The following is a 27,548-nucleotide window of genomic DNA, read 5'->3' on the forward strand; positions in this document are numbered from 1 at the left end:
TAAGACACCTTTGGATAGAATTGGGGTCTGCTGTTCATTTTTCCTGTAGTATGTTGGGTTACTGTCTGGAAGAGCCTTTATTGTGAGATAGTAATGCCAGCTGAAGGACTCAAGTAAAAGTATTATACAAGTTAAAACTTGTTTTGTTAGGTACTAGCAGGCTGCCCTACTTCTTTTCAGACCCCTTTATTCTTATTATAGGAATCTTGTGCCTGTAATTATATTTTTATTTTATGAGTTGTATATTATGTGACATGATAATTAGATCAGGATACAGCTTTTGCTTGATTTTTTTTTTTTTCTCTTTTTGAGACAGGGTCTTCCTGTAGCCCCAGCTGGCCTGGAGACCAGGCTGGCCTTGAACTCCCAGAGATCCGCTTGCCTCTGCCTTTAAAGTCCAGGGATTAAAGGTGTGTGCCACCATGCTTGGCTTTTGCTTGAATATCAGGATGCTGAAAACTAGGTTTATTGACATAGTCTCCCTGTCATCATTGACAAATAAGTTTGATTTATTCACGTACAAGTGAAGCACAGCTTAGTCTAAAAAGGCTGATGCCAAAAGCAGGATTTGGTAATTCACTGTACTTAGTCTAGGAGTGACACTACCAAGTCAGTCATTGGAGTCCCGTCATCTCTGCCCACCTTCACGCTGGAGCTACTCTCAAATATATCCACATGTAGACACACATGCAAAAAAGAAGAAAGTAGAAAGTAGCGTTAACTTAGTTCATCAGTGCTGCTCCGCAGTCAGTGAAGTGGAGAGGCCAGGGAGTAACCGCGATCCTCTTCTTCAGCAGCCCGAGTCTCTGACATTCTTTTGGAAATATAGGTGCTTCCTTCCTGCCTTATTTTAGTGAACTCGTCAGTGAATTCAAACGTGTTTAATGACTTCTTGCAGCAAAATATGTTTATTACTTACATAAGTTGAGGAGAAAGTTTGCAGATAACTAGAAATATCAAAATTGGTTTACTTTTAAGTACAATAGGTTTACTTTTTATGGAGTTTTATTAAAAGGGAAATTTTATTGACATGATATATCTAATGTATTAAATTTGGAAGGGGTTGGTTTTGTTAAGAAATATTCACAACAGCATTATTTATAGTAACTAAGAAATAGAAGCAATTCAGATGTTCATCCATTAATGAATGGATAAAGGTGGTACATCCATTCAATGAAATATTATTCAACAATTAAAAAACAGTGACATGGCAATCCCTCGCACCTTTCTTATTTAACTTGGGCCAGCAGAATGGCGCCCACAAAGAAGATGGCAAGAAGGGCCATTCTGCTATCAAGGAGGTAGTGACCCATCAATATTTACAAGTGCATCCATGGACTAGGCCTCAAGAAACGTGCCTCTCAGACACTCTGGAAATCTGGAAATTGGCCGTGAAGGAGATGGGTGCACCAAGTGTGTGCATTGATACCAGATTGAACAAAGCTGTCTAGACCAAAGGAATAAGGAAATTCCATATGTCATGTCTGTGTGCATTTGTCCAGAAAACATAATGAGGATGAGAAGTCACCAAACAAGTTCTATACTTTGGTAACCTATGCCCCTGTTACCACGACATTCAGCAGTCTGCAGTCAATGTGGATGAGAACTGCTGAGAGTCAAAGTCATAAAACTGCCGAACAGTTAAAACAAAAACAGAAGTACTGATTTGTAGGGCAGCATTGATGAACCTTGAAAACATTCTAAATCAAAGACCAGACACAAAAGATTACTTATTATATGATTGCAGTAATATAAAATGCCTAGAATAGGCAAATCTAGAAACAGAAAGTAGCTTCATGGTTACCAGAGCCTTGAGGGTGGGAGGTTGGTGGGTGGGGTGAGGGGAACATAGGTATAGAGTGACTGCCAAAGAATGTGGTGTTTCTTTTTGGAGTGATGAAAATTCTGAACATTAAGAAAATTAAGTAGTGGTGATGGTTACATACATTTGTGAACATACCTAAGCTACTGAGTTGTTTAAAGGAAAGAAAGACTGAAGTAGGGCTGTGGTGTGTTGTGTCATCACCGTCACACACACAGACACACACCCATGAGGAGAAGCTGTGGTTCTGCTCTGAGAACCATAAACTGGAGTTGTGGTCCCCTCAACTGAGCCATAAGCTTTGGACCCCTACATGAGCCACAATTTCACATCCCTCTGGTGGTGGAGCAGAGTAGAGCATGGAGGACTTCTGATGTTGGACAGCAGTTTCAGTCTCTCTGAGTGACTACATTCACCACAGCCCCTCCCCTGAGGTCCCAGGTTGTGCATGGCAGTGGCTTTGTCTCTTACACTAGTGGCAGGGGAGGCCTCTGTTATTTGCAGATTCTGGTCTTGGGAGGACTGATTTTCTGAAATGGATCTCCCACCTCTCTCAGTTCCAGCTGTGGTCCTAGGCATCCAGGCCTTGATGTTGGACCTCTTCCATTACCAGGTACCAAGAGGTTTTCCGTTATTTTTCTATTCCTCTTCTTCAGTCCAGTATGCCTTCACCTGTGCCCTAATTGAACTTCTAGAGATAAAAAATCACAATCTGGGAAGTAAAAAAAAGAGTGCTGTAATAACTAAGCTAAAAATATGTAGCTATCTTAGAGTATAAAGTCAAAATTGTTTATGTCTTCCATAATTCTTTTTTGAAACAGGGTCTCCTTGTAACCTCAGCTAGCCTAGAACTCACTATGTAGACCAGGCTGGCCTTGATCTCACAGAACTCCTGCCTCTGCCTCCTGAGTGCTGGGATTTAAAAAGCGTGTACCACCACACCTGGCTTATCATAATTTTTGAATATTGTTCACTGATAAAACTGTACTACCAAACTTCAACAATAATGTAAAATTTGTCACAGTTCCTGTAATGTGAGTTTGCCATTCATTCCCTTTCCACATTCTCCAACCTATACAAAATCTTTCGATATAATCATGGTGGGTTTTTTGGGTTTTTTTTTTTTTTTCTGTCTTTTTGAGACAGAGTCTTCCTGTAGCCCCAGTTGGCCTGGAACTTGCTATGTAGACCAGGCTGGCCTCAAACTCAACAGAGATTCACCTGCCTCTGCCTCCTGAGTGTCGGAACTAAAGGCATTTAAAAAATGTATATATATTGTGAAGTTGTATTGAAAGTTCACAGAAACCAAGCTGAAGAAACTCACAGACTAAGGATAACTACAATGGAGGGCCAGAATGTAGCCCTGATTTCAGTCTCCACCACTGCATAAACCAGAGGTAGTGGTGCCTATAATCCCAGCGCTCTGGAGATGGAAACAGGAGGATCAGAAGTTCAAGGTCATCTTCAGCTATGTTATGAAGTCAAGGCCTGCCTGAGATACCTGAGACACTGACTCCGACAGCCTCTTCTGTCTTCCTCGGGCATTGCACAACAAGGAGGACACTTACCTATATTCAGGCAATACATGCATACATATAAAATAAAAATAATAAATATTCTTAAATGGACTAATACAGTGTCAGAATGCAATAAGCCTAACCACTCATTAATTTTAAAGCTGCTGGTAAAAGGGAAGAATTAAACATATGTCCTGCCTTTGCTAGTTGAACTGTATCCCACTTTATACAGAAATATACCTCAAGGCAGCCAAATATTTGATGTGAGGTAAATTTGTTTCTAGAAATAGAAATACCAAGTAATGAAATTTGGAAAGTACTTTTTGAAACTGTTATAGGTCAGTAGATTAAAGCAATGATCCTCCATAACCACTAGCATTACCCAAAAGAAAAGAAATCAGGTATATGAATGTGGAGGGGGCGGGAATCTTACCAAACAGAACTGGAATCTGATCAGGCCTCTGCATCTCACTACAAATTCATAGCAACTGTGGGATAGGAAGAGCGTGTTAATAATGTCACAGGAGAGCAGTTAGCACACAGACTCTGAAGGCCCAATAGGCGCGCGCACACACAGAGAAGGTGGAAAGGAATCTGTAAAGACACTTGAAATGGGGCTGGAAAGATGGCTCAGTGGTTAAAAGCACTTCTCTTCCCAACACCCATGTGGCTGCTAACAACCATACTTAACTCCAGTTCTAGGGACTCTGAGGCCCTCTTCTGATCTGTGGGCATTGCACACATGGGGAGTCACTTATATACATGCAGGTAAAACATTCATACACGTAAAGTAAAAATAGACAAAATCTTTTTTTAAAAAAGACACTTGAGATCTGTCTTCCAACCTGCAGTACATTAACTATAATATTTGGACTGTAAACAAAAATAAAATGCCTTAATGTTAATTGTAAAATAGTATTTATAGTCAGCCATACTCACTAAAATTAAAAATTACTAATTTGTAATACCATAATATTGAATAGATGCTATTTTAGAAAATATGCTATTTGGAGAGATAAAATGACAGGGATGTAGTTCAAGTGGTAGAGCACCTTCCTAGCATGTACAAGGTCCTAGTTCACATCCCAGCACCAAAAATAAATAAGTCTAGAGAGCTAATGATATAACAGTGTTAAAACAATTGGCTAGCCTACCTGACGCCCTGGGTTCAGTGCATGCATGTGTATAGAAGAAAAGGGAAGCAATAAAATGGTGTGATACCTGGGATTTGCTTTAAAATAGAAAAGAAAGATGTGCCTATTAAAGGGATTGCATGAGTTTTTCATAATGAGCTGCTAAGTGATAATCTTCATTATGTTGTACTAATCACAAACCCATCCATGTAAAATCCATGTAACTGACACTAAAAGGAAAATTAGAAATTTGTTGCTCTTAGTTTTCAAAATAAAATTTAAAAATCTATACTATAGAGACCATATAGAAGAGGTGAAGTGAGATAGTAGTGACTCACTGATGTCTGGAGACCAGTGTAACACAGGTTCATTCAGTATGCTATCTATTAAGTATGTCTATGACAGTCGGCTGTCATTATTCAGAGTATAATGTAAAAGGTGGGAGCATTTGAAGTCATAGATGACCAACAGGAAAATAACTGCAATAGAGGTGCCCTGGTGTCACAAACTTGGTACAGCAGTAAGTGGAATTAGGTGGACAGAGTTGCAAATGGAAATGTTGTGAAGAAAGAGACCATGTAAATACAGTATGAAGTTACTCTCAAAGTTTGGTTTTGCTTGTATCTGTTTTATTTTTTAGGATGAGAGAGGCTGCAAGAAAAATAGAAGAAAGGCATTTTTCCAACCATGCAACACATGTTGAATTTCTACCTGTTGAATGGCGGTCAAAACTTACTCTTGATGGAGGTATATTTTGTTTAGAAATTGAATTATTTAGCTGATGACAACCTCTACCAGAGTAAATGTACAAAATTCTAGAAAGTTTTTTGCTTTTTTAAAAAATTTTTTTTAATTTTATTATTTTTATTTTGTGTGTATGAGTGTATTGCCTGCATGTAGGTAAGTGCACCCGTGTCGTGCAATGCCCGAGGAGGTCGGAAGAGGCTATCGGATCCCCTGGGACTGGAGTTATGGGCAGTTGTTAGCTGCCATATGGGTGCTAGGATTCAAACTTGGGTCTTCTGCAAGAACAACCAGTGTTCTTAACTGCTGAGCCATCTCTCCATCCCCCATTTTATTTATTATTTTATATTTATGTATATGAGTATATTGCCTGTATGTATGTGTATGTCATGCAGTGCTGCAGAGGTCAGGAGAGGGTGTCAGATTCCCCTGGAACTGGAGTTAAGGATGGTTCGTAGCCACCATGTGGGTGCTAGGACTCAAACCCGGGTCCTCTGCAAGAATAGTCAGTGCTTTTAACTGCTAAGCCATCTCTCCAGCCCCATTTTTTGCTTGTTAAGAACAAAATAACTTTAGTTGTCTTAGGTATGTTCACTTTTTCTATATTATTTAAGAAAATTAAGTCATTTGTTTTTTAAAAGTAACTAGATGGATTTAGTTATTTGAACTGCCATATAGACTCACAGATAGCACTGTTTTCATGTGTGTCCCTGTGGTCTGAAAGTAAAGGGAGCATGTGGAAGGAACTGATGTTTTTAAATGTAAGCCTGTGTGATGCCAACACCCATCTTCATCACAGCGCTGAACTACCTCCCAGTATAGCCAAGCGGTCTTCCAAGTGTGTGATGCTGTCTCATAGTTAGGAATGTCAGTTATAGCATTCCATGCCATATGGCACCAAAAATTGTGATGAACTTTTAAAAATAAATAAAGGCTATGACCAAGGAAGAAATCTCAGCAGTAATGGTTTATGTGTAAAGTTCCATGTAATAGCACTATTCTGTGGGCTTTTCTTATTTACCTAAATTTTAGGAATGTAGGCAACAGAAGAATGAACATTTACTAAACCTTGAGTTTGCCATTCTTGTTAGGTTTGAACAACTATGGTGGGTGAATGGACAGTGGTTGTTTTCACACAGTGTAGCCAGTTGTCCGTTGACTCACTTCTGTAGCCCAGCTGGCTCTGAACTCACAATTTTCCTGCCTTAGCCTCCCCAGGTCTGGGGCTATAGGCATGCATCTTCACTCCTGACCTACTGTGATAGTTTTGAAGACATTAGGATAAGTGAAAGAAGCCAATTTGAAAGATTCTATAATTTTTGCTTCCATTTTTTTGATTTTGGGAAAGGCAAAACTGCAGGACAGAAAACAAATCAATAGTTGCCAGAGATTAAGGAAGAGGAGGGGGTAGAGTGAAAGGATGTAGCACAGCATGTGGAAGTTGTTTAGAGAGAGAACAGTTCTATATCCTGATCACAGTCATGATTACATAAACTGAGTACATGTGTTAAATCATAGTTTTACTCTGTGTAAATTTTAAAATGATAAAACATGCTGTAGCAAGTTATCATGTTGTTAATGAAAGGATAAAAACAGAAATAAACCACTGGGCGTGGTGGCACATGCCTGTAGTCCCAGCATTGGGGAGGCAGAGTCAGGCAGATCTCTGTGAGTTCAAGGCTAGCCTGGTCTACATAGTGAGTTCCAGGACAGCTGGGGCTACAGGGAGACCCCATCTCAAAAAGACCAAGAAACCAGAAATAAACCAAAGATGTCTACACTTATAAAGTCAACCTTCTACTAATTATCCTAGCAGTGCAATAACACAGGGAAAGAAAGGAACATAAAGAGGACTTGAAAGCATCTGCTTTGGTTTACAGGTCATATGCTGTCTACTCAGAATACATAAAAAACATATAGAAGAAGGGCTGGAGAGATGGTTTAGCGGTTAAGAACACTGACTGCTCTTGCAGAGGACCCGGGTTTGATTTGTAGCACCCACATGGCAGCTACGAATCATCCTTAACTCCAATTCCAGGGGAATCCGAAGCCCTCTTCTGACCTCCAAGGCATTGCACGACACAGGTGCACTCACATACATGCAGGCAATACACTCATACACATAAAAAATAAAAATATTTTTAAAACATAGAAGAATTATTAGAACTGATAAGCCCTAACTTTAAATAACTTTAAAAGATGTCTATTTAAAAGTAAAGGAACCTTAAAACAATAGGAAAACTTAAATACAAAGAAAATTTTTTCAGATTGAGTGATTAAATATTCTAGAGGTATTGTCTCAAATTGATATATAGATTCCATGTAGTTCCAGTCAAAATCCTAGTAGAGATTTTATAAAATTTGATAATCTGATTATAAAATGATTATAGAACAGAGGGCCTAGAATACCCAAGAACACAGAAAGGATGGAGGGACCCATGTTCTAGGTTTCAGGAGCTGGTCTTTAGCTTCTGTTATTGAAGCAGTTTAATGTTGAGACAACTGTAGGTAAATAGACCAGTGCCCACAACAGATGCCTCAGACAGGCCTGTGCTGAATGTGGAAACCTGATCTGGGTAGAGCTGGTGTCATAGCTCAGTGATAAAGGAATGGCCTGGTTTTTTAGTACCTTTGATAAGTGGTGGTTATCCTAGAGGGGAAAATGGGTTTAAAAAAGAAAGGGTGTTGGGGGGGAGGAAGAAAGGGAGGGAGGGAGGGAAAGAAGAAAGAAAGAAAAAGATCTCTACATACCAAATGGATTGGAGACATAGCATAATAAATGAAAGCAAAGACTTCCAACATTTTAGAAGAAGGTACAGGAGATTAGTTCAGAGTAAGGAAAGAATTCTAAGCCAGTGCAATGAAAAATTGGATTTTAAAAGATACTGTGGGGCACACCTGTAATCCCAACACTTGGGAGGCAGAGGCATGTGGATCTCTGTGAGGTTGAGGCCAGCCTGGTCTACGTAGTGAGTTCCAGGACAGCTGGGGCTACAGGGAGACCGTGTCTCAAAAAGACCAAAAAAAAAAAAAAAAAAAGACAATTGACTGAAATCATAAGCCTTTTCCTGCCTGCCTTGTGCTTTCAAGTAGTGATATTCATCCAAGTCTAGGCTGTCTGTGTGCTTTATAAGAAATGCAAAGTTTTCTGCATCTCCAGTAATGTGATTAGGTAAGTTGGTTTTTTGTTTTTGTTTTTGTTTTTTTTTAACATAATTACACCAACTTTATCTTGTTTATGGAAGCCTACTGCTAATTTGTTTGCACTTATGCCTGTGTGTGACTTGCTGGGCATGCCACATGGGCATTTTCAGGCCCATGATAAATATACCAAAAAAAAAAAAAGATAATGATCTTCATCTGTTAACATTCTTTTTCTTTTCAGGTTTCTTTTTGTGTTTTGCTTCTTTTTTTTTTTTTTTAGATATTTTGTGGGGCTGGAGAGATGGCTTAGCAGTAAAGAGCGCTGACTACTCTTGCAGAGGACCCGGATTTGATTTGAATCCCAGCACCCACATGATGGCTAACAACTGTCCATAATTCGAGTTCCAGGGTATCCAACGCCCTCTTCTCTCCTCTGTGGGCATAATATGATAGTGGTGCACTTACGTACATATAGGCAATACACTCATATACATAAAATAAAAATAAGATATTTTTTAAAAAATATATTTTGGGCCGGGCATGGTGGCACACGCCTTTAATCCCAGCACTCGGGAGGCAGAGGCAGGAGGATCTCTGTAAGTTCAAGGCCAACTTGGTCTACGCACACGCCTTTAATCCCAGCACTCGGGAGGCAGAGGCAGGTGGATGTCTGTGAGTTCAAGGCCAGCCTGGCCTACATAGTGAGTTCCAGGACAGCTGTGGGGCTGTTCTTGAGTATTTAAATGTTAAATTAGTTGAGAAAATACAATTTTTTCCCTAGAACGTCTGTAAGTTTGATTTTGTTGTTTCATTTTTTTTGTAGACACTGTTGATTCCATTACTCCTGACAAAGTGCGAGGTTTAAGGGATATGCTGAACAGTAGTGCAATGGACATAATGTACTATACTAGCCCACTTTATAGAGATGAAGTAAGTATCTTGACCATCTGACTGCTTTAGGTATGCCTTAGAGTGATAGCATATAGATGTCCCTGATCTTAACATTGAATGCTTTTTTTAGTAGTGAATTTGATCATCTTCAAACATTGAAAGCCCCAATAAAATGGATAGCTTCATGGTTGGAGGATTGGTTAGAAAATAGTTCTTCAAAAAATACCAGTTTTTATAATTATTCATTGTCCTCGGAAATTGCCTTCATCTTATTTGCATGTAATATGCTTTTACTGCCTTGCTTCTATAATGGACTCTTTCAAAGCACCCTATGGGTAACAGCAATGGGGGAAGGGTGAGAGGTGACAGCCAGTGCAGTGGGATGAGAGAATCTCCACCAAGTGCATTTTGTCACTGTATTGGAAAAGTTCTTCTTCCCAAAAATAGCACTTGCTGATTGTCTAGTATGTATGAACTTGTTTGATCTTCATAAAACCCTCTGAAGTAGGTGTGACTCGTGTGCTCACTTGAAGAGTAAAGAAACTGGTACATGGAAAGATTAAGGCACTTGCTTGCCAGAAGTGACTCACCTAGATGAGGCAAGAGCCTGGGTCTGTGCCTGGTGATAGAGCTCCACAGAGACTTTTCTCTACTCTTTCATAGTGATTCTGTCTGTCACAATCTACTTGCTGTCTTCCAGCTGCTTTTTTTAACTTGTTTAAACTGGTTCATTAATCAATACATGTTCAGTGAGTATCTACTATGTACCAAGCACCAGCAAACATTAGACTACTTTACTGTAAACTGTTCTCATTAGTGGGGGCAGGTGGGGGGGACAAGGGAAATCAGTGCAGGTGTTTAAAATAATTTGCTGGAGTAAGATTCCTTTATTAGAAATCTGAGTTGTTTTATTTTTTAATTTATGTGTATGAGTGTTTTGCTTACATTTATGTAAGTGCACCACATGCATGCAGTGCTGGCCGAGGCCAGAAGAGGGCATCAGATCCCTTGGAATTGGAGTTAGAGATAGTTGTTAGCTGCCGTCTGGGTGCTGGGAACTGAACCCAGGTCCTCTGCAAGAGCAATTAGTACTATTAACCCCTGAGCCATCTCTCCAGCCCTCAGTTAAGATTTGATAATATATATGCTAAATCAGCTAACAGAAAATTTGTTTCTTGTCTGAGCTGTTGTACAAGAGTAATAGTCCTGGAGGCTAGAGAGATGGCTCAGCGGTTAAGAGCACTAGTTATTCTTGCAGAAGACCCAGGTTCGAACCCCAGCACCAACATGGCAGCTACCAACTGTCTGTAGCTCCAGTCCCAGGGGACTCTGACCTCCACGGGCATTGCATGACACAAGTGCGCTTACCTACACGCAGGCAATACACACATACACATAAAATAAAAATAATATTTTTTAAAAAAAGAATAATAGTCCTATCCTCAAGATTTAAAATGGAGTATTACAATACATAAGCAGATCATGAAATGGGGAATCTAGGAAAAGTGAAATTTTTTGAAATTGTTCTTTTCTTACCCCCTGAAAAAATTGTTTTAGGTTTATTGTTATAGTATTTAGGATAAACATACTTTCATACTATCTGTAATTCTAGTTTTCTCCTAAAAAAAAAAAAACATGCTGTCAAATTGCCTTATGCAAATTGTATAATGACTGTGGAAGACAGGCAACCTGCTTCCAACCCCTCTGTGAGGCTTGCTCATTTATGATGTCCCCATCTGCAGAGTGAATATGCCAACAGGAGAACTGCATCTGGCCCTTGTAAGAACTGAATATGCTTATGTTAACATGTGACATGTAACAGTCAGTAATCATTTTAGGTACTTTAATACCAAGTCATTTTGTTTCTGAGTCCTCGGTAAAATTTTCCAGTGATAAAGCAGATGCATTGCTGCCTACAGACACCTCCTCATGAAAGAAGAAAGGATTTGCTTCTGTAGGAGCTTGTTCTTACCATTTTTTATAATCTAAAAATATTCCTAACTTCAGAAACAAAATGGAATGAATCCTGGCAATAGAGTTGACTATATCTGCTTTCAGGACTATGTGAAGATCATAGATTTCTTAAGGTTCATTGACCTATAGCCATCTTTAGTGCACACATTGAAAAATTAGCAAGCTTACTACTTTTATATGTAGTAGATGTACATATAAACTTTTTAGTTTGCCAAATATTTTCTTGGCACATTCTGATACATTTTCAACTTTCTAAACTAAAAAAGTGAGTTGAAATTTGCAAAGGCAATAATAGATCAAGTGCTGATGGTGTCTTGTTCCATCCATCTTTGAGAAAATGGAAAACCACTTCTGTTCAAGTACAAATTCAAGTAAGAGATAATAGTGGTGTAGCCCAAATACTATCTGTAGGCATTAAAGGGAGGGGTGAATTCAAAATAGGAGTTTAACATAAAGGAGTTTAAGAGGGAAAAGACAGAGATGACTGATTTCTAGCTTGGACACCTAGAAGATTGTTCCAGTGTTGATTAGAAATGGAGGAGGGGGAAACAGTTTTGTTTTTTTTTTTTTTTTTAGAGGAGAGTAGAACATAAAATAATTCTACTTGCTAAGTCTTAAGCATATGCATATTTTAATATTTTTCATTATATTTTATGTGTATGAGTATATTGCCTCCATGTGGGTTAATTGCACCCATGTCATGCAATGCCCACAGAGGTCAGAAGAGGACATCAGATCCCCTGGAACTGGAGTTACGGATAGTTGTTAGCTGCCTTGTGGGTGCTGGGAACCAAGCCCCGGTCCTCTGCAAGAGCAGCCTTACTCATAACTGCTGAGCCTTGCTGAGCCTTCTCTCCAGTCCCTTAAGCATATATTTTAAGTTTCCTTCTAGAGTTGTAAAACATAGGTTAGGTTAGACAAATGAAGCTAAAACTATTCTTCTAGAATAATTCATGTTCAGTTTTAAGATTTTTTTTTTTAATCTAATGGCATTGATATGAGATCACCCAGAGAAAAAATGTAGGATGATGAAACGGGTCCCAGTCAGATCCCTGAGGAAGATCACTTGATGTTTAGGAAGATAAAGACTGCAAAGAAGATTCAGAACAAATCAGACAAGTAAGAAAATAACTAGTTGAACATAATTTTCTCTAAGAAAGTGGAAATTTTAACCACTTTTCAGATAAGTCCGAAAAAGACCATTCTGCAAAGAGGCTGTATAAGAATTGGAACGCTTAAGAGCTTTTAATTGAGGCTAGGGAGAAGGCAACTATAAGTATTCATATGGGCTGAGCCATAAGGAGATGAAAATTTGGAGTCAACAAGATAGCTCAGCAGGTGTTCTAGCTTGTTTCTCCATTGCTGTGACAAAATACTCTGACCAGTACCAACTTGAGGAGGAAGGGTTTCAGCTTAGATCTCCCAAGTCACAGTTTCTCAGGGAGCCCAAGGTAGGAACTCAGGGCAGGAACCCGGAGGCAGGAGCTGGAGCATAGGCCATGGAGGATCACTGCTTACTGGCTTGCTCTCTGGCCTGTGCTCAGCCTGCTTTCTTATGCAACATAGGCCCACCTGCCCAGGGGTGGGACCACCCACAGTGAGCTGGGCCCTCCCATATCACTTAACAATCAAGAAGATGCCCCACAGACATGGCCACAGGTCAGTCCTATGGAGGAAATTCCCCAATTGAGGCTCCTTCAACCTAGATGTGTCAAGTTGACACTAACGTCATCCAGCACAGCAAGTGAAGGTGCTTGCTACCAAGCCTGATGACCTAAGTTTGATACCCAGGACCCACATGGAGGAAGGAGAGAACCAGCTCCCGTGAGTTGTCCTCTGACCTCCACATTCACTCTGTGGCACATGTGTACCTGTACTCACATGCACACAAACACAGAAGAGGGAGAGAGAGCAAAGGGGAATGTTTAAAAAATTAGAGGAAAATTTGAAGAATTTATGGATTGGGTGGTGGCTATGGAAGACAAGGTGAAGGAGATAAAGAGGTTGTTGGAAGGCCATGAGATGGCTCAATTGATAAAGGCACTTGCTGCCAAGCCTGAGGACCTGAGTTCTGTCCCTGGAACCCACATGGTAGAAGGAAAAAACTGACTCCTGCACATTGTCCTGACCTCCTCATGAGTGTCATGCCATCACTTGAATGAATGAATGAATTAGATAAATGTGAAAAAAATAAGTTGTTTGATTATAATTGAATAGAACTCAAAGTTTCAGGTAAAAATTTGACCACAGTTGTTTACTGACATCAGAATTTCCCCCAGTAATTGTAGTAATTGCCTTTTGGCCAGAAGAAATTCTTTAAACATTTGTCACTACAGTGAATCAAAGCCCCTGAAAGTTACCTTTCAGAGACAGGCACTTTCTTTAGTTTCAGTCAGCTTAAAAAAAACTCAGAGGAATTGTTTGGATCCATTTTGTGAAATCCAAATACCAGAAAATTATTGATCCTACTTCATAATATACTGAAATTTGTTCAATGGCGTTTCCATCATTAGAAGTCAAATCCCTTCAAAGCTTTTTATCATTGATAAGTTTTCCTGTCTTTCGGTAAAATTGAGCGCTTTGTTCTTCTTTTGCATGTTAAGCTGTGAGTTAATTTGAGTACTATGTACGAGGGCAGTTATTTACTAACACTTCAACATATTTTACTAAGCAACACATACAATTATAAAGAAACTCAGTTTTGTTCCTTCAGAAATTGTAGTATTAGCAGACACTTAGATCATAGGTATTCTGTGGAATGAACAAAGCTTTTCAGCAGAGCTGCTCTATGCTTTTCAGAGCCGGTCCATTTCTGATTTTGTTCATGCTAGTCCTTGACAATATTCAGCATGTTCTTTATGCTATTTTTCTTAGTGCAGAGATTCTTTGGTTAGTCATCACAGCAACCTCCTCTCTTAGCTACCATCTTCTTGGATTTTTCTTCATTCCTGTTTCTCTGCCAGTATTGGGCGAGATATGATCTGATTGGTGACAGCAAGAACCAAAAGAGAAAGAGAATTATGGCCAGTTCTAACATAGTCTTCTTTATTTTTTTTTCATATTTTATTTATTACTTTTATTTGATGTGTATGCATGTATTGTCTGCATGTAGGTAAGTGCATCCGTGTCGTGCAGTGCCCATGGAGGGCAGGAGAGGCTGTTGGATCCCCTGGAACTGGAGTTACGGACAGTTGTTAGCTGCCATGTGGGTGCTGGGATTCAAACCCAGGTCCTCTCTAAGAACAGCCAGTGTTCTTAACCACTGAGCCATCTCTCCAGCCCCAAGTCAGTTTTCTTTTAATTATCTTATAAATGTTTATCTCCAGCACAGCCCATCTCCTCAACATTCCAAACTCTGTATTCAGCTGCTAGCTGATCATCCAGGGTAGATGTCCCATGAGCATTTCACATCATTGTCTCTTTAACCCACTTAAAGCCTATAAACTCCAGAAGGAAAAGCAAACTAGCACTGACTAGGGGAAAGATTCACATTCATGGCATTCTGTTAACCTATAGGTGGGAAAAATCTTGCAATCAGGAAGATGAAGAAAAGTAGAGCCTGGGATATGATATTACAGAAGAGGTATAATGGAGCAGTGCCCAGCTACATGAAGGAAGTACATACCATGCACTTCCACACCATTCACAAAACTAATTTAGAGGCTGGAGAAATGGCTCAGCAGTGAACAGCAGTTGCTGCTCTTGCAGAGGACCTGGGTTCAATTCCCAGCACCCACATGGTGACTGTCTGCACTGTCAGTTCCAATGGATCCAACACTTTCTTCTGGACTCCACAGGTATTCCATGCACAGGTACACTTAAATGTATGTAGGCAAAATGCTTGTACACACAAAATAAAAATAATTTTAATTAAAAAAAAATTTATGTGTATGAGTGTATTGCCTGTATATAGGTAGGTGCACCCATGTTGTGCAGTGCCCTTGGTGATCAGAAGAGGGTGTTGGATCCCCTGGAACTGGAGTTACAGATGGTTGTTAGTGGCCATGTAGGTGCTGAGAATTGAACCCAGGTCCTCTCCAAGAGCAACCAGTGTTCTTAACCACTAAGTCATCTCTCCAGGCCCTAAAAAAATTTTTTTTAACTAATTTTGAAACAATAAAGAAGCCTGAGCAGGGTATGGTGGAATGTCTTTAATCCCAGCACTCAAGAGGCAGAGTTGGGCGGATCTCTTGAGATCAAGGCCAGCTTGGTCTCCCTAGTGTGTCCAGGTCAGCAGGGAGGTGGGAACATAGATAATGCTACAGTTGATATGTCTTTAAGACAGTATCCTGGGGGCTGGAGAGATGCTCAGTAGTTTAAAGCACTGGCTGCTCTTGCAGAGAACCTGTGTTTAGTCCCCAGCACCCACATGGCAGCTAACACCTGTCCTTAATTCCAGTTCCAGGGGATCTTACACTCTTTTCTGACCTCTATGGGCATTATACACCCATGATGCACTTGCGTACATGCAGGCAAAACATTCATAGACATTTAACAAATAAATTTTTGAAGACAGTGTCCTGAAACATCTCTCAACAATAATTTGGGGTGTTTTTTAAAGTTGACATTGATGGCAAGAACCAGAAAGAAAAAGGTGTCAGAATCAAAGCTGTGGCTATTGTCTAATGACTAAGAAAATGATCATTTTATATCTTGCCCCTCTGTCTATAAAGAAAGTTATACTCAGAATGAAATGAAGAAAACATTCCACAGACAGGAAACCAGTGGCTAGGGTAAATGAGGTGCGAAAAAGAATACCCAGTGCTTTAAATCATCTTGTCTTTGAGCCACATGAGTTTCATAGAAAAACAGAGAGCTTGTGGTTAATAGTCATCCCTGACATTCCTGTAATCCCAACACTCAGGAGGCTAAGGCAGGAAGATTGCCATGTCAAAGTAGGAGGAGAAAGGAGAGAGGACTTTACCTTTAGGTCAGGAACCAAGATGAGCTTGGATGATAAAGGAATCTTATCCTTCAGATTTTGTGGGATTTTTCAATAATATTTATTGATACTCAACTTCAAGGAAAACAGTTTTTCAAAACGTACAAAGATACTTCCCACATTAGTAATTACGTTTGTTTACTTCAGCCATAGAAATCATCTTTTTGCTCATCTGTGTGTCCCCAACATAATGGGAATTTTGAAATATCAAGAAGGCCAACATTAGCGTTTTCTTAGCCTTGTGGTAGCCTCTTACTACATTCCTCTTAACTACATAGTATATATTGCAATATACCTGTTATAAGCTTATATTCATTTTTTAAAAATTTGCCGTAACCAAAAACCACATGGCAGAAAAATTTAGAATTACATATGGGTAAGTTGCAATGAAGTGAAAAGTTCCAGGCGTCTTTGGCGATCTTACCAGAATCTTCAAGAAATGTTTCTTTTCTATCTATGGAATACCTGACTTGTGTAATTTACTTAAAACGTGCAAAAAGATCTGTGTGGATGGTATCTGCCTATTATGTATTCTGTGGTGATGACATGGTTTATATCTGTATACATTCATTCCTCTAAGATTTTAAAGCACCTGAGTGAATTTAATAACCTACATACGTTTAGTCAGTCATGTTTGTTTTTCTTTCTTGAGTTCAGAAATAGTTTATAAAACTCAGTGAAAAGTCTAATATACTTATTTTTTTTTATTTCAAACAGCTAGTTAAAGGCCTTCAGCAAGAGCTGAATCGATTATATTCCCTTTTCTGTTCTCGGAATCCAGACTTTGAAGAAAAAGGGGGTAAAGTCTCAATAGTGTCCCATTCCTTGGGATGTGTAATCACTTATGACATAATGACAGGCTGGAATCCAGTTAGACTCTATGAACAGTTGCTGCAGAAGGAAGAAGAATTACCTGATGAACGGTGGATGAGTTACGAAGAGCGACATCTTCTTGATGAACTCTATATAACGAAACGACGGTAAACTAGCCTGCTTTTGAATTTTAATAATTAGTGGAATTGCTAGAGCTCATATGCATACACCACACAAACACAGACATATAATTAAAAATAGAAATCCCTTTCAGAAAAAGGCAAAAAAGAGAAAGCTTTAAGATCTTCATGTTAAAATAATGCATCGTTCAAGGTAAAGATTACTAGATAGCATACCTAATCAAGCTATTGGCTATTAATCTTCATACTAATTATGTGCATTTTTCTGTAACATAAAATAATTTCATTTTCCTCCTTTCTTTCTGTCTTTGCTCGCAGTTTGTTACAAGTAAACTTGCTAGAACTTACTATAGGCTGAGTCAGTACTTAGAATCCATATAAAAACTGTTGGAGGCTGGAGAGATGGCTCAGTGGTTAAGAGCACTGGCTGCCCTTGCCGTGAACCAGGGTTCAGTTCCCAGCACATGTGATCTAACAACTGTCCTTAACTCTAGTTCAAGGGAGCAAACACTCTCTTCTGACCTCCACGGGCATTGTACAACACAGGTGCACTTACATACATGCAGGGAAACATTCATACTCATAAAATAGAAATAATAAAATATTTTTAATGGTTTGTTATCACTTGTTTTGCTGATATTTAAGGGTAGATATTTATACCTTTATTATTATTATTCTGAAAACAGTATAAAGCTCTTTGTTTTTCTTGGCAAATTTATTTTTACATACATTATATTAAAAGTTTTATATGATTATAAACAGATGTAATAATTACATGATCTTTTGTGGCCTTCTTGGTACTATCTTTTAATTCTTTGCTTCATTCTCATCTTAATTGATAGTTGCATGCTCCATCTTTTTCCTCTTACTGATACAGATTTACATTGAAAAATTACTCATTCTGATAGTATAAAGTTATATATAAAGACAGCTGTATTAATTGACCAAATCTCTACTCAGGAAATGTTGATTTTGTTTTCTTAGAGCAGTTGGGTTGGGATTTGACTTACTAAATGCCGTAGGCAAAACATAAATATCATGTTTAATAATTATCTGTCATGAAAAATGGCATGCTTACCAAGCCTCAGAGCAGCGTTTTAAATGTATAAATCTAGTGAAACTTTGTTTTAAAATAAGATTAAGGAATTCAAGAGATGGCTTAGCAGTTAAGAGAACAAACTATTCTTGCAAAGGACCCAAGTTTGGTTCCCAGCACCCACATCAGGGAGTTCACAACTGCCTGTAACTCCATCCAGCTCCTAGAAATCCAATGCCCCCTTCTGGCCTCTGTAGACACCTGCGTTGACATGCACATACTCACACACAGATACGCACACATACACATAATTAAAAATAAATTGGGGCTGCAAAAACAGCTTAACAGTTAAGAGCAAGTACTGTTCTTCAAGAGGACCCAAGTTCAGTTTCCAGCACCCACATCAGGTGGCTCACTACCACCTGCTACTCCAGCTCCAGGCGCTGCAGTCAAGTGTACAAACATACATACACATAATTTAAAATCTAAATAAAATAAATTTTAAAAATAGAAAAATAAGCTTAGATCTGGTCATGATGACATATGCCTGTAATCAGAGAACTTGGAATGTAGAAACAGGAAGATAAAGAATTTGAAGTCAGGGGTTGGAGAAATGGCTTAGCAATTAAGAACACTGGTTGTTCTTGCAGGAGACCTGGGTTCGAATCCCAACACCCACAGGGCAGCTAACAACTGTCTGTAACTCCAGTTCCAGGGGATCTGACGGCCTCATGTCTTCCACGGGCACTGCACAACATGGGTGCACTTATCTATGTGCAGGCAATACATTCATATACATAAAATAAAAATAATAAAATATTTTTTTAAAAAAAGAATTTGAAGTCAGGCTGGGCTACCTGAAACTCTGTCTCATAATAAGTAAATACATGCATGCATGTATACATAATATATATATGAATATGTGCATAAATAAATGCATCTATTTTAGAAAGTGAGCTATAGCTTTCTTGAAAAAGAATTTACTTTCATTGTTTATTAAATGTAAGTAAAACCAAATATGGTAATAAAATGATAAATGTTCATTAGCAGAAGGGTTAAAAACTATGGTTGTTCATATGAAGGTCAAATAATGGTTTTAAAATTAAAGTAGATGGGGGCAATGCAATGAAAAGATCTCTAAGATCTTTATTAAATATAGGAAAGGAAAAGACACTTTAAAAAAATAGAATGAACAAGACAATATAAACTGCCTAGTATAATTTTTAAAGATACGAGTATCGGCTTGTATATATTTAAGCCTTATATTTTACTAAAAATCATTTCTACATTAAAAAAAAAAACTTTTCCAGTAAGGTGTTATAAATAACTTCTTCAGGCTTTGAACAGTACCCCAGGAACATTTCTTAGCATTGTCAACAGGGATTACTGTGAGGGGTTTGTAGCGGGTCATCAGTTGCCACGTGATAAAATGGTAGGCATCTAGAATAAGGCTGATTGGTAGTGAAGTTACAAATGTATGTGTGTGCCCTCATACCACCTCCTAGGCTGAGGGAGATAGAAGAGCGGCTGCATGGATTGAAGGCGTCATCCATTACACAAACACCTGCCTTAAAGTTTAAGGTAAGGAAAGAGTGATCCGTTTCTCATTATTTGTGTCAATATTTTCTGACCATTTAAATGTGATTTCCTGATGCAAATGGAAATTTATTCATGGTTATTGAACACCTACTGTGTGTTTGGAACTGTTAGTTTCAAAGACTAGAATGGACAGGATGGTTCTCCAGCCCCCAGGATGTAAGTGTCATTGCTGCCCTTTAGCAGTATGTAGATCAATACATGCACAAGGGAGGGAGGCTTTAATTTTGCCTGGAAAGGTTGACAAAAAAAATAATGACACTTATTCTTATCTCATACTACATTTGACCAAGCCAAAGAGAAGAGAAATGCTATTCTCTATAAAAGGAACAGCATAAGGCCAGGCATGGTGGCATACACTTTTAAGCCCAGCATTCAGGAGGCTGAGGCAGGTCTATCTGTGATTTCAAAGCCAACCTGGTGTACATAGAGTTCCAAGCCAGCCAGGTGGCAAGATGTAACTTTACAACAAGAAACACCAAGTTCTCTGTGGGGAGGGAAATTTGAGCTAGATCTGGGAAATATTTACTGTTGAGAATTTACAAACCTTTTGATTGGTGGCAAGAAGAAAGTAAATGGAAATGTATAGGAGTGACTCGAGGGATAGAAACCTGGGCATTTTGCCAATGAAAAGTATAGGACAAAAGCCCAAGACAGATTTTACAGGATCAATTTGACTAGAGTTTTCAGAATACAGCAAGAAATGAGACAGCAGGAATTGAGAGGGAGGGAGGGAAACTAGTTTTTGCGCATCAGAATGACCCTTGAAAACAGTGCTTTAGTAAACTCTAAGGTGGCAGAGAGGTGTCAGCATTGGCTGCAGCCTTGGAAAGGATTTTTTTTTGTTGAGAATTTCATGCATGAGTGCTGTTTACTTCATTTCTCTCTCCCCACACTCCTCTCACACCCCTCCCTACTCCCTCTCAATTTCTTGACCTCTTCTTTACTTATTGTTACATACCTACATACATATGTGTATATGGAAACAACCTACTGAGTCCATTTAGTGTTGCTTGCATGTGAGTGTGTTTAGGGCTAACTACTTGGGATTGTACGACCTGACAGGGAGCTTGTCCCTGGAGAAAACTAATTCTCACTCCCTCGGCATTCAGCAATTGCCTGTCGCTCTTCGTCCGGGCCTGGGGCCTTGTGAAATTTCCACTATCCATACTGGCTTGTCAACTAGTGTTCTTATTATGTAGGTCATGTTGTTGAGATTTCACAGATGTGGCTTCTCTTCCTTATCTGGATGAAAACACTATCTAGCTCTTTCAATCTTTCTAGCAGCAGGCCTCCTGTCCCCTCAGAGGGGGTATTTTTTATCCCCTCTTCCATGAAGTTCTCTGTGTCTTAGATAAGGGATTGCATTTTAGATATATCAGTTGGGGCTGGGCACCCCATGGTCACTTATTCTCTACATTTTGACCAGTTGTGAATCTCTGTATTTGTCTCCGTCTGTGCAAAAAAATAAGCTTCTTTAATGAGGGGGTGAGAGCTACAGTTATCTATGTGTATAATGATAAGTATTTAAAATACAGTTAATTCAAGGCCAACCTGGTCTACATAGTGGCTCCAGGACAGCTGGGGCTACAGAGAGACCCTGTCTCAAAAAAACAATTAATTAATTAATTAATTACAGTTAGAAATATTTGCTTAGGAAAGGGGCTGCTAGGTTCTCCTCTAGGGTCTATGACTCCAGTCATAATCTCTTTGCCTGGGTTTACAGTGCCAGGCATGAATTCTCCTGTTGAGCAGACCTTAAGTCCAATCAGATAGCTGTTGGTTACACCAAAAGTAAAAGTGCCACTATTGTATCCAGGGATATCTTGCTGAGTCAGTCATTATTGTGGTTCATAGACTTTACAGCTGGGTGGATTGTTTGCGGTTCATAGACTTTACAGCTGGGTGGATTGTTTGCTTTTCTTCTCTGGCAGCTTCCCTAGCATCTTCTGATAGTATGAGAGCTGGTCCTCATAGAGGCAGCTTTCAGATCAGTTCCATCTCAATTTCTCCAAATTCTGTGTCTGAAGTATGTCCTGTCTTCAGCAATAGGGTCTTACCTCCAAGTTCTGGGAGGCAGCCAATATTGTTTTGTGAGTCTCTTGGAAGAAAGTTGCCCTTTCCTGGCACTGAGGTTTTTGTTAGCTAGTCCTCAACTCTTGAGGGGAGCATTATCACTCCATGTGATGTTAGGAATATATATGGAAACCTCCTTGCTTGCAGTAGGAAATGGCTATGTCATGAATTTCCTAATGCTCTCTACATGCCTAATGTCCCACATTACCTGTTCTTGAGATGTGTCTCTTCTATAACAGAGCTTAGTGTACAGGTTAAAGTATGGAATGATATAGAAAAAAAAATGTATTGACTCTTTATGTATTACTTTTTTTTTTTTTTTTTTTTTTTGTGGTCTTTTGGAGACAGGGGCTCCCTGTAGCCCCAGCTGGCCTGGAGTTCACTATGTAGACCAGGCTGGCCTTGAACTCACAGAGATCTGCCTGCCTCTGCCTCCCAAATGCTGGGACTAGGTATGTGCCACCACACCCACTGGATTATAGAGTTTTTTAATTTATACAGTGTATTTTAAAACTATATTGTTGAGCTGGGCTTGTAGTTCTGTGGCAAAGTGCTTGCTGAGCATGCACAAAACTCTAGATTCAATTCTTAGCACAGAAAGAGGAAAAATAGTAATGTTGTAAAATGCACTAAGAGGCTGTCCATGCTCCAGTAGAAGGCCACACCCATGCAGCACTAAATGGACTCTTCCACTATTAAAGAGGGGGTGGGGGATGGAGGGACAAAAGGAGGAGAGATAATATGAAGTTGAGAGGGAAGAGTTGGGGATGGGAATAGGGAGTAGTTGGTAAGGAAGGAATGGGGGAATGGATTGGATCTAAATGAGTGTATGAATATTAAATACTTAATTACAAAAGGATATGGTCTCTGGTTTTATCCTAATATGGAATTTGAGTTCCATCTTTATCATCACTATTATATATAATTAATGCTAATTGTGTAGAATTTATCTGGTAGAAAAAGTAAACTCTTGCATGTTCTAGTGTTTTTTTGGGGGGGTATAAAGTTTGGGTAATTAAGTATATTAGGATCTCAGAATCAGTACCACATTGTTAGAACTTATGCACTGTAATTGGATGCCATAGTCATACATAGTTTAATGTAGGTTTTTAATTATTATTTAGAGAAAAATGTAGTCCAGAATTTAAGAAGCAGTATGGCAAGAAATAAGACCCTAGCAAGTTATATTTAGGACTTCAGGGTCAGAAAGGGAGCAAAGGTCTTTCCATGCAGATAGATTTACTTTGAGGATACTGGTGTTCATTCTGTCACAGTTGACCACTGAACTTCAAGAAGCAAGGAAAAGAAGACTATTGACAAGCGTCAGTGTGGAGAATGGGAAACTTTCATTTTGGTTATGAGACTTTATCCTGTCTAGTTAGATAATATTAGCCAAGTCATTTAATATTTTCGAATGCAGCTGTTTATTCACCCCTGAACAAGGAGATTGGAACTTTTGGAGGCTAGTGAGATGACTCAGCAGGTAAAGGTACTTGCATGCAAACCTTGCGACTCAAGTTCAATCCCTGGAACTCATGTAAAGGTAGAAGGAGAGAATCAACTTCACAAAGTTGTCCTCTGACCTCCACATGTGTGCCCCCATGTACACACACAATAATAAATAACTTTGAAAAGCTTCTTTGATATGAGTTAAGCAGTCATTACCCTACTGAGAGAATAACAGCTCTGTGCATTTGTCTAAAGCTACAGTCATCATAAACAAAAACATTTATGGACATAGCCGTTTAGCAAATATTTTTGGAGTGTCAGAAAGCATTTTGCTAAAAGGATATGTGTATACTATATCAAGCACAATTTCATGGCTTCCTCTTCTCACCTAGTTTTGGTATAATTTGCAAGGGAGGTGTTGTTGGGGTGGCGCACCCACGCATGCATACAGGGACCAGAGCACAAAGACGGGTTTTCCTCTGTCACTCTCCACCCAAGCAATGCTGGGGTTACTAGCCACACCCAACTTTTTACATGGGTGCTGAGGATTTAAACTGAGGTCCTGATGCTTGAAAAGCATGTGCTCTTACTGCTTAGCCATCTCCCCAGCCCATGTTTTTTGAGACAGAATCTAAGCAGCCCCTGCTAACCTCAAATTCACTGTGTAGCCCATGGGATTGCAGATATGAGCCACCATGCATGGCTTCTTTTTACATCTCTTTCAAATCTTTTCTCACTTTATACAAGAAGCTAAACTTACTCCTTTGAAAAAAATGTTTTTTATCATCCATGCCCCTGTTATTTAAATAGGTTTCCTTAGGCTGACAGTTCAACTCAGTGGTAGAGCCACCTGCCTTTCATGTGTGAGGGCCATGGGTTCAATCTCAGCACTGCAAAATTAAGTGCTTTTACTTTTAATATTTATTTACACATGGTAATTTTCTTCAGCCATTGAGCATGTTGACACTACCCAGTCCTTGAGATGAAAATTTCTCAAACTTTCTCCAATATGAATACATTCCAAAATATTCCTTCAAAAATAAATATTCTTTTCTTTTTTTTTTTTCATTTTGAAAATAAAAGTCACTTTGTCATCTTCTGGGAAAGAGTTAAAAGTACTTGAAGGCAGAGGGCACTGTCACGGTATAGTTAAAGTGACATATGGCTGACATTAGAGTCAGAGTGGGTCCCATGGTACCACTTCATTCTTCTATCACTCCCTTCTGTAGTTCCCCTTCCTCCTGCTGACTAAGTGGAGGCCTGTGTACAGCCACCCCCGTTTCTGACCACGTCCCAGGCAGGCTCACTCGTTTTCTTTGCTTTGCATTCTACTGCTATGACAATGATACATAGAGGATAACATGTCCAGTTCTCTAACTGCTGCTCTAAACTTTCAGCTGCATATCTTGTTACAGATACCTCAGACTTACTAAGAATAACAAGCTTTACCTACAGTTAGTGTCCTCTGGCAATTAGTGGAGCAACTGTTCTCCCAACCCTCCAGACTCCAGTCTTGTGGGTTGTCTCTGACCCATTCTACATCAATTTTCACTCAGTCGTGTGACACCCCATCCTCTCATGTTCCCATTGTGAATAGCATACCACCTATCTGCCCTAGTTGAGCTTCTCTCTTACCCAAGTTCTTTCAATCGATTTTTAGGTTTTTTTCAAAACCAACAGTCTAGGGCATCCACACACTACTACCAGGTTAAACTGGCTAAAGTATGGGTCAAACCCTGTTCTTCACTATTTATAAAATACGTTAAATTCCTTAGACAGATCTGAATATTATCATCCCAAGTATATCTTCTCCCATACCCAATTTTTCGCTCCTCTGTTTTTTCAAAAATCGGCCAGATGCCTTCCTGCTTCTCTTTATTCCTATGGTTCTGTCAGTCTGCTCTGTCATTCTCCTAGCCCCAGATCCCAGCCTCAGCTCTAGAAATGCTTCTTGTCTTATGCTGGCCACTGTCCATCCCACCCTCTCTAAAGCCCCCGGAGCTGGAATTGATCCTTCGTGTCTAGTCTTCTGTGACAGTCTTTCTCCATTGTGCCCACACAGGATAATGTGCAGCACCTGCTGTAGTCACATAATCAGCTCAGTGAATCTGCTTTGTGTAGAGGACACTAAGTGACAGGCTCCTCCTCCTCCCGCCTTTCCTCATTTTTTAGCTTCTGTTAGATTTTTGAATTAGAAAATCCTCCTGCAAGTAGATTATTCTAGAACGATTAATGGTTGCCATATGATTAGCAGATCATGCACAAAAAGCTTATTTAAAACAAATATACTTAGAGGTAGTTTTATTGTTTGTATTTTTATTATATGACATGTTATGTCCAGATTCTGTTGAAAATAACACTTCATCATTTTTTAAATTTAGGATGGCTTTTTCATTTTAGGTTGAGAATTTCTTCTGTATGGGATCCCCACTAGCAGTTTTTTTGGCATTGCGTGGCATCCGACCAGGAAATACCGGAAGTCAAGACCATATTTTACCTAGAGAGATTTGTAACCGCTTGCTAAATATTTTTCATCCTACAGATCCAGTGGTGAGTTGAAATGTAGGCTTACCCCTTCCCCCTGACATTAAATTGTCCCTCAGTAAGTAACCTTGTCAAGTACCATTGACAAAAAAAGAATTAATTTCTCTGAGTTACTTGCAGAAGTTCATGTTCTTAACACTTGTCATGGTTCACTTAGAGCTAATGAAATAAGCTGTGCTAGAACATTAGCTCTGCTAATGTTGTACTTGTAACCTAAGAATAATGTACAGGGCTGGAGAGGTGGCTAAAGAGTTAAAAGCTCTAGTAGCTCTTACAGCAGACCTGGGTTCAGTTCCCAGAACCCACATGACAGTTAATAACTATCTGTAACTCCAGTTCCAGGGTATATGACACCCTCTTCTGGCCTCTGATACCTGCATACATGTGGTGCACATAACACATAGGCACGCACACACATACACATAAAATAAGTCTTTTTTTAAAAGCATAATATAAAAAGTAATATCCCTGGAGAACGGTACAAGAGACAGGAGTCTACTGGACTTTCAAACCTTAACTGGTTGTAGTACCAATGAGCTGGAACCAAAAATCTTAAAATCCTGGGGTTGAGGGCTGGCGAGTCAACAGGTAAAGGCTCTTGCCACCATGCTTGATGACAAATTGAGTTTGATCCCTGGAACCTGCATCCTACAAGTTGTCCTCAGACATCCACACTCATGCATGACTCACACAAACATAAAATAAATAAAAAGCAGTGTAGAAGAAATATTTTTAAAATCCTACTTTAAATATTTTTTCTTTAAAACATGGTATAAAAATTGAAATATGTTTGATAGATCTTCTTAAAAATAAAAGCATGAAGCTGGGCATGGTGGCACATGCCTTTAATTCCAGCACCTGGGAGGCAGAGGCAGGCAGATCTCTGAGAGCAAGGCCAGCCTGGTCTACATGGTGAGTTCCAGGCCAGCTGGGGTTACAGGGAGACCCTATCTCAAAAAACCAAAAAATAAAAATATGCTTATTGACTTCAGGGTATACATTCTGAAGCATAAAAGCCATTTATTTTAGCCTAGTAGAAGTGTAAAATGTTGGATTTTTTTTCTGATATCCTACTGTAGTTGTGTTTTCAAAATTTTCTTAAGTGCAAAGCAGAGAATGTCTGCTAAGTGACACATCTTCAATGCAACCTCTGCACTTAGGATGATTGCATTTCAGAACTCTCACCAGAGAAGTTTTCTTATGCAGCAGATAGTGATTAGCACAGAAACCCACAATTGGCCAATGTGCAGAGAACGAGAGGCTACAGAGTGCATATCCCTGAATAAGACAGCAATTTCAAACCTCTGCCTCCCAAGGCTCAGGGGTCATTGCAGAAGAGGAGGTGGAAAGATTGTAAGAACCAGAGGCGGTGGATAGCCACAAGGAAACAGTCTTCCAGATAGCCGGTCAGTGACTCATGAACAATGGTGTGCATCCACCATTGTTCATACACAAGTCCTATGCAAGCTCAAACCAAAAAAAAAAAAAAAATCCCACATCAAAAGGGGAAGCAGGGGAAGCAGGTAAGAAATCCCAACCCAACCTAAGGAACTTTTGGCAATTGATGGCTACTGCAAGGGGAAAGGAGAGTGTCTTACAGGGTTGGGACTCTTGTTAGCTAAGTGGATGGATCTATACTGAAGGACAATGGGAGACACAGATTATACTCTACAGACCATAAAGTGTGTGTGTGTGTGTGTGTGTGTGTGTGTGTGTGTGTGTGTGTG

At 39.4% G+C, this 27,548-nt stretch overlaps 1 protein-coding gene across 7 annotated transcripts in view; it reads left to right on the forward strand.

Moving 5' to 3' along the window:
* Ddhd1 (DDHD domain containing 1) overlaps positions 1 to 27,548 on the forward strand; it is a 93,373-nt gene that overhangs the window by 50,015 nt on the left and 15,810 nt on the right. For all 7 annotated transcript variants that reach the window (XM_008839553.3, XM_008839556.3, XM_029566665.1 and 4 more), the window contains 5 exons: positions 5,113 to 5,219; positions 9,184 to 9,290; positions 16,885 to 17,147; positions 19,662 to 19,737; positions 25,678 to 25,827. In XM_008839553.3, the coding sequence (XP_008837775.1) occupies positions 5,113 to 5,219; positions 9,184 to 9,290; positions 16,885 to 17,147; positions 19,662 to 19,737; positions 25,678 to 25,827 (703 nt within the window). The remainder of the gene's footprint in view (positions 1 to 5,112; positions 5,220 to 9,183; positions 9,291 to 16,884; positions 17,148 to 19,661; positions 19,738 to 25,677; positions 25,828 to 27,548) is intronic.

This window comes from Nannospalax galili, unplaced genomic scaffold (genome assembly GCF_000622305.1).
Source record: "Nannospalax galili isolate Female #2095 unplaced genomic scaffold, S.galili_v1.0 scaffold336, whole genome shotgun sequence".
Classification (NCBI taxonomy): Eukaryota; Metazoa; Chordata; class Mammalia; order Rodentia; family Spalacidae; genus Nannospalax; species Nannospalax galili.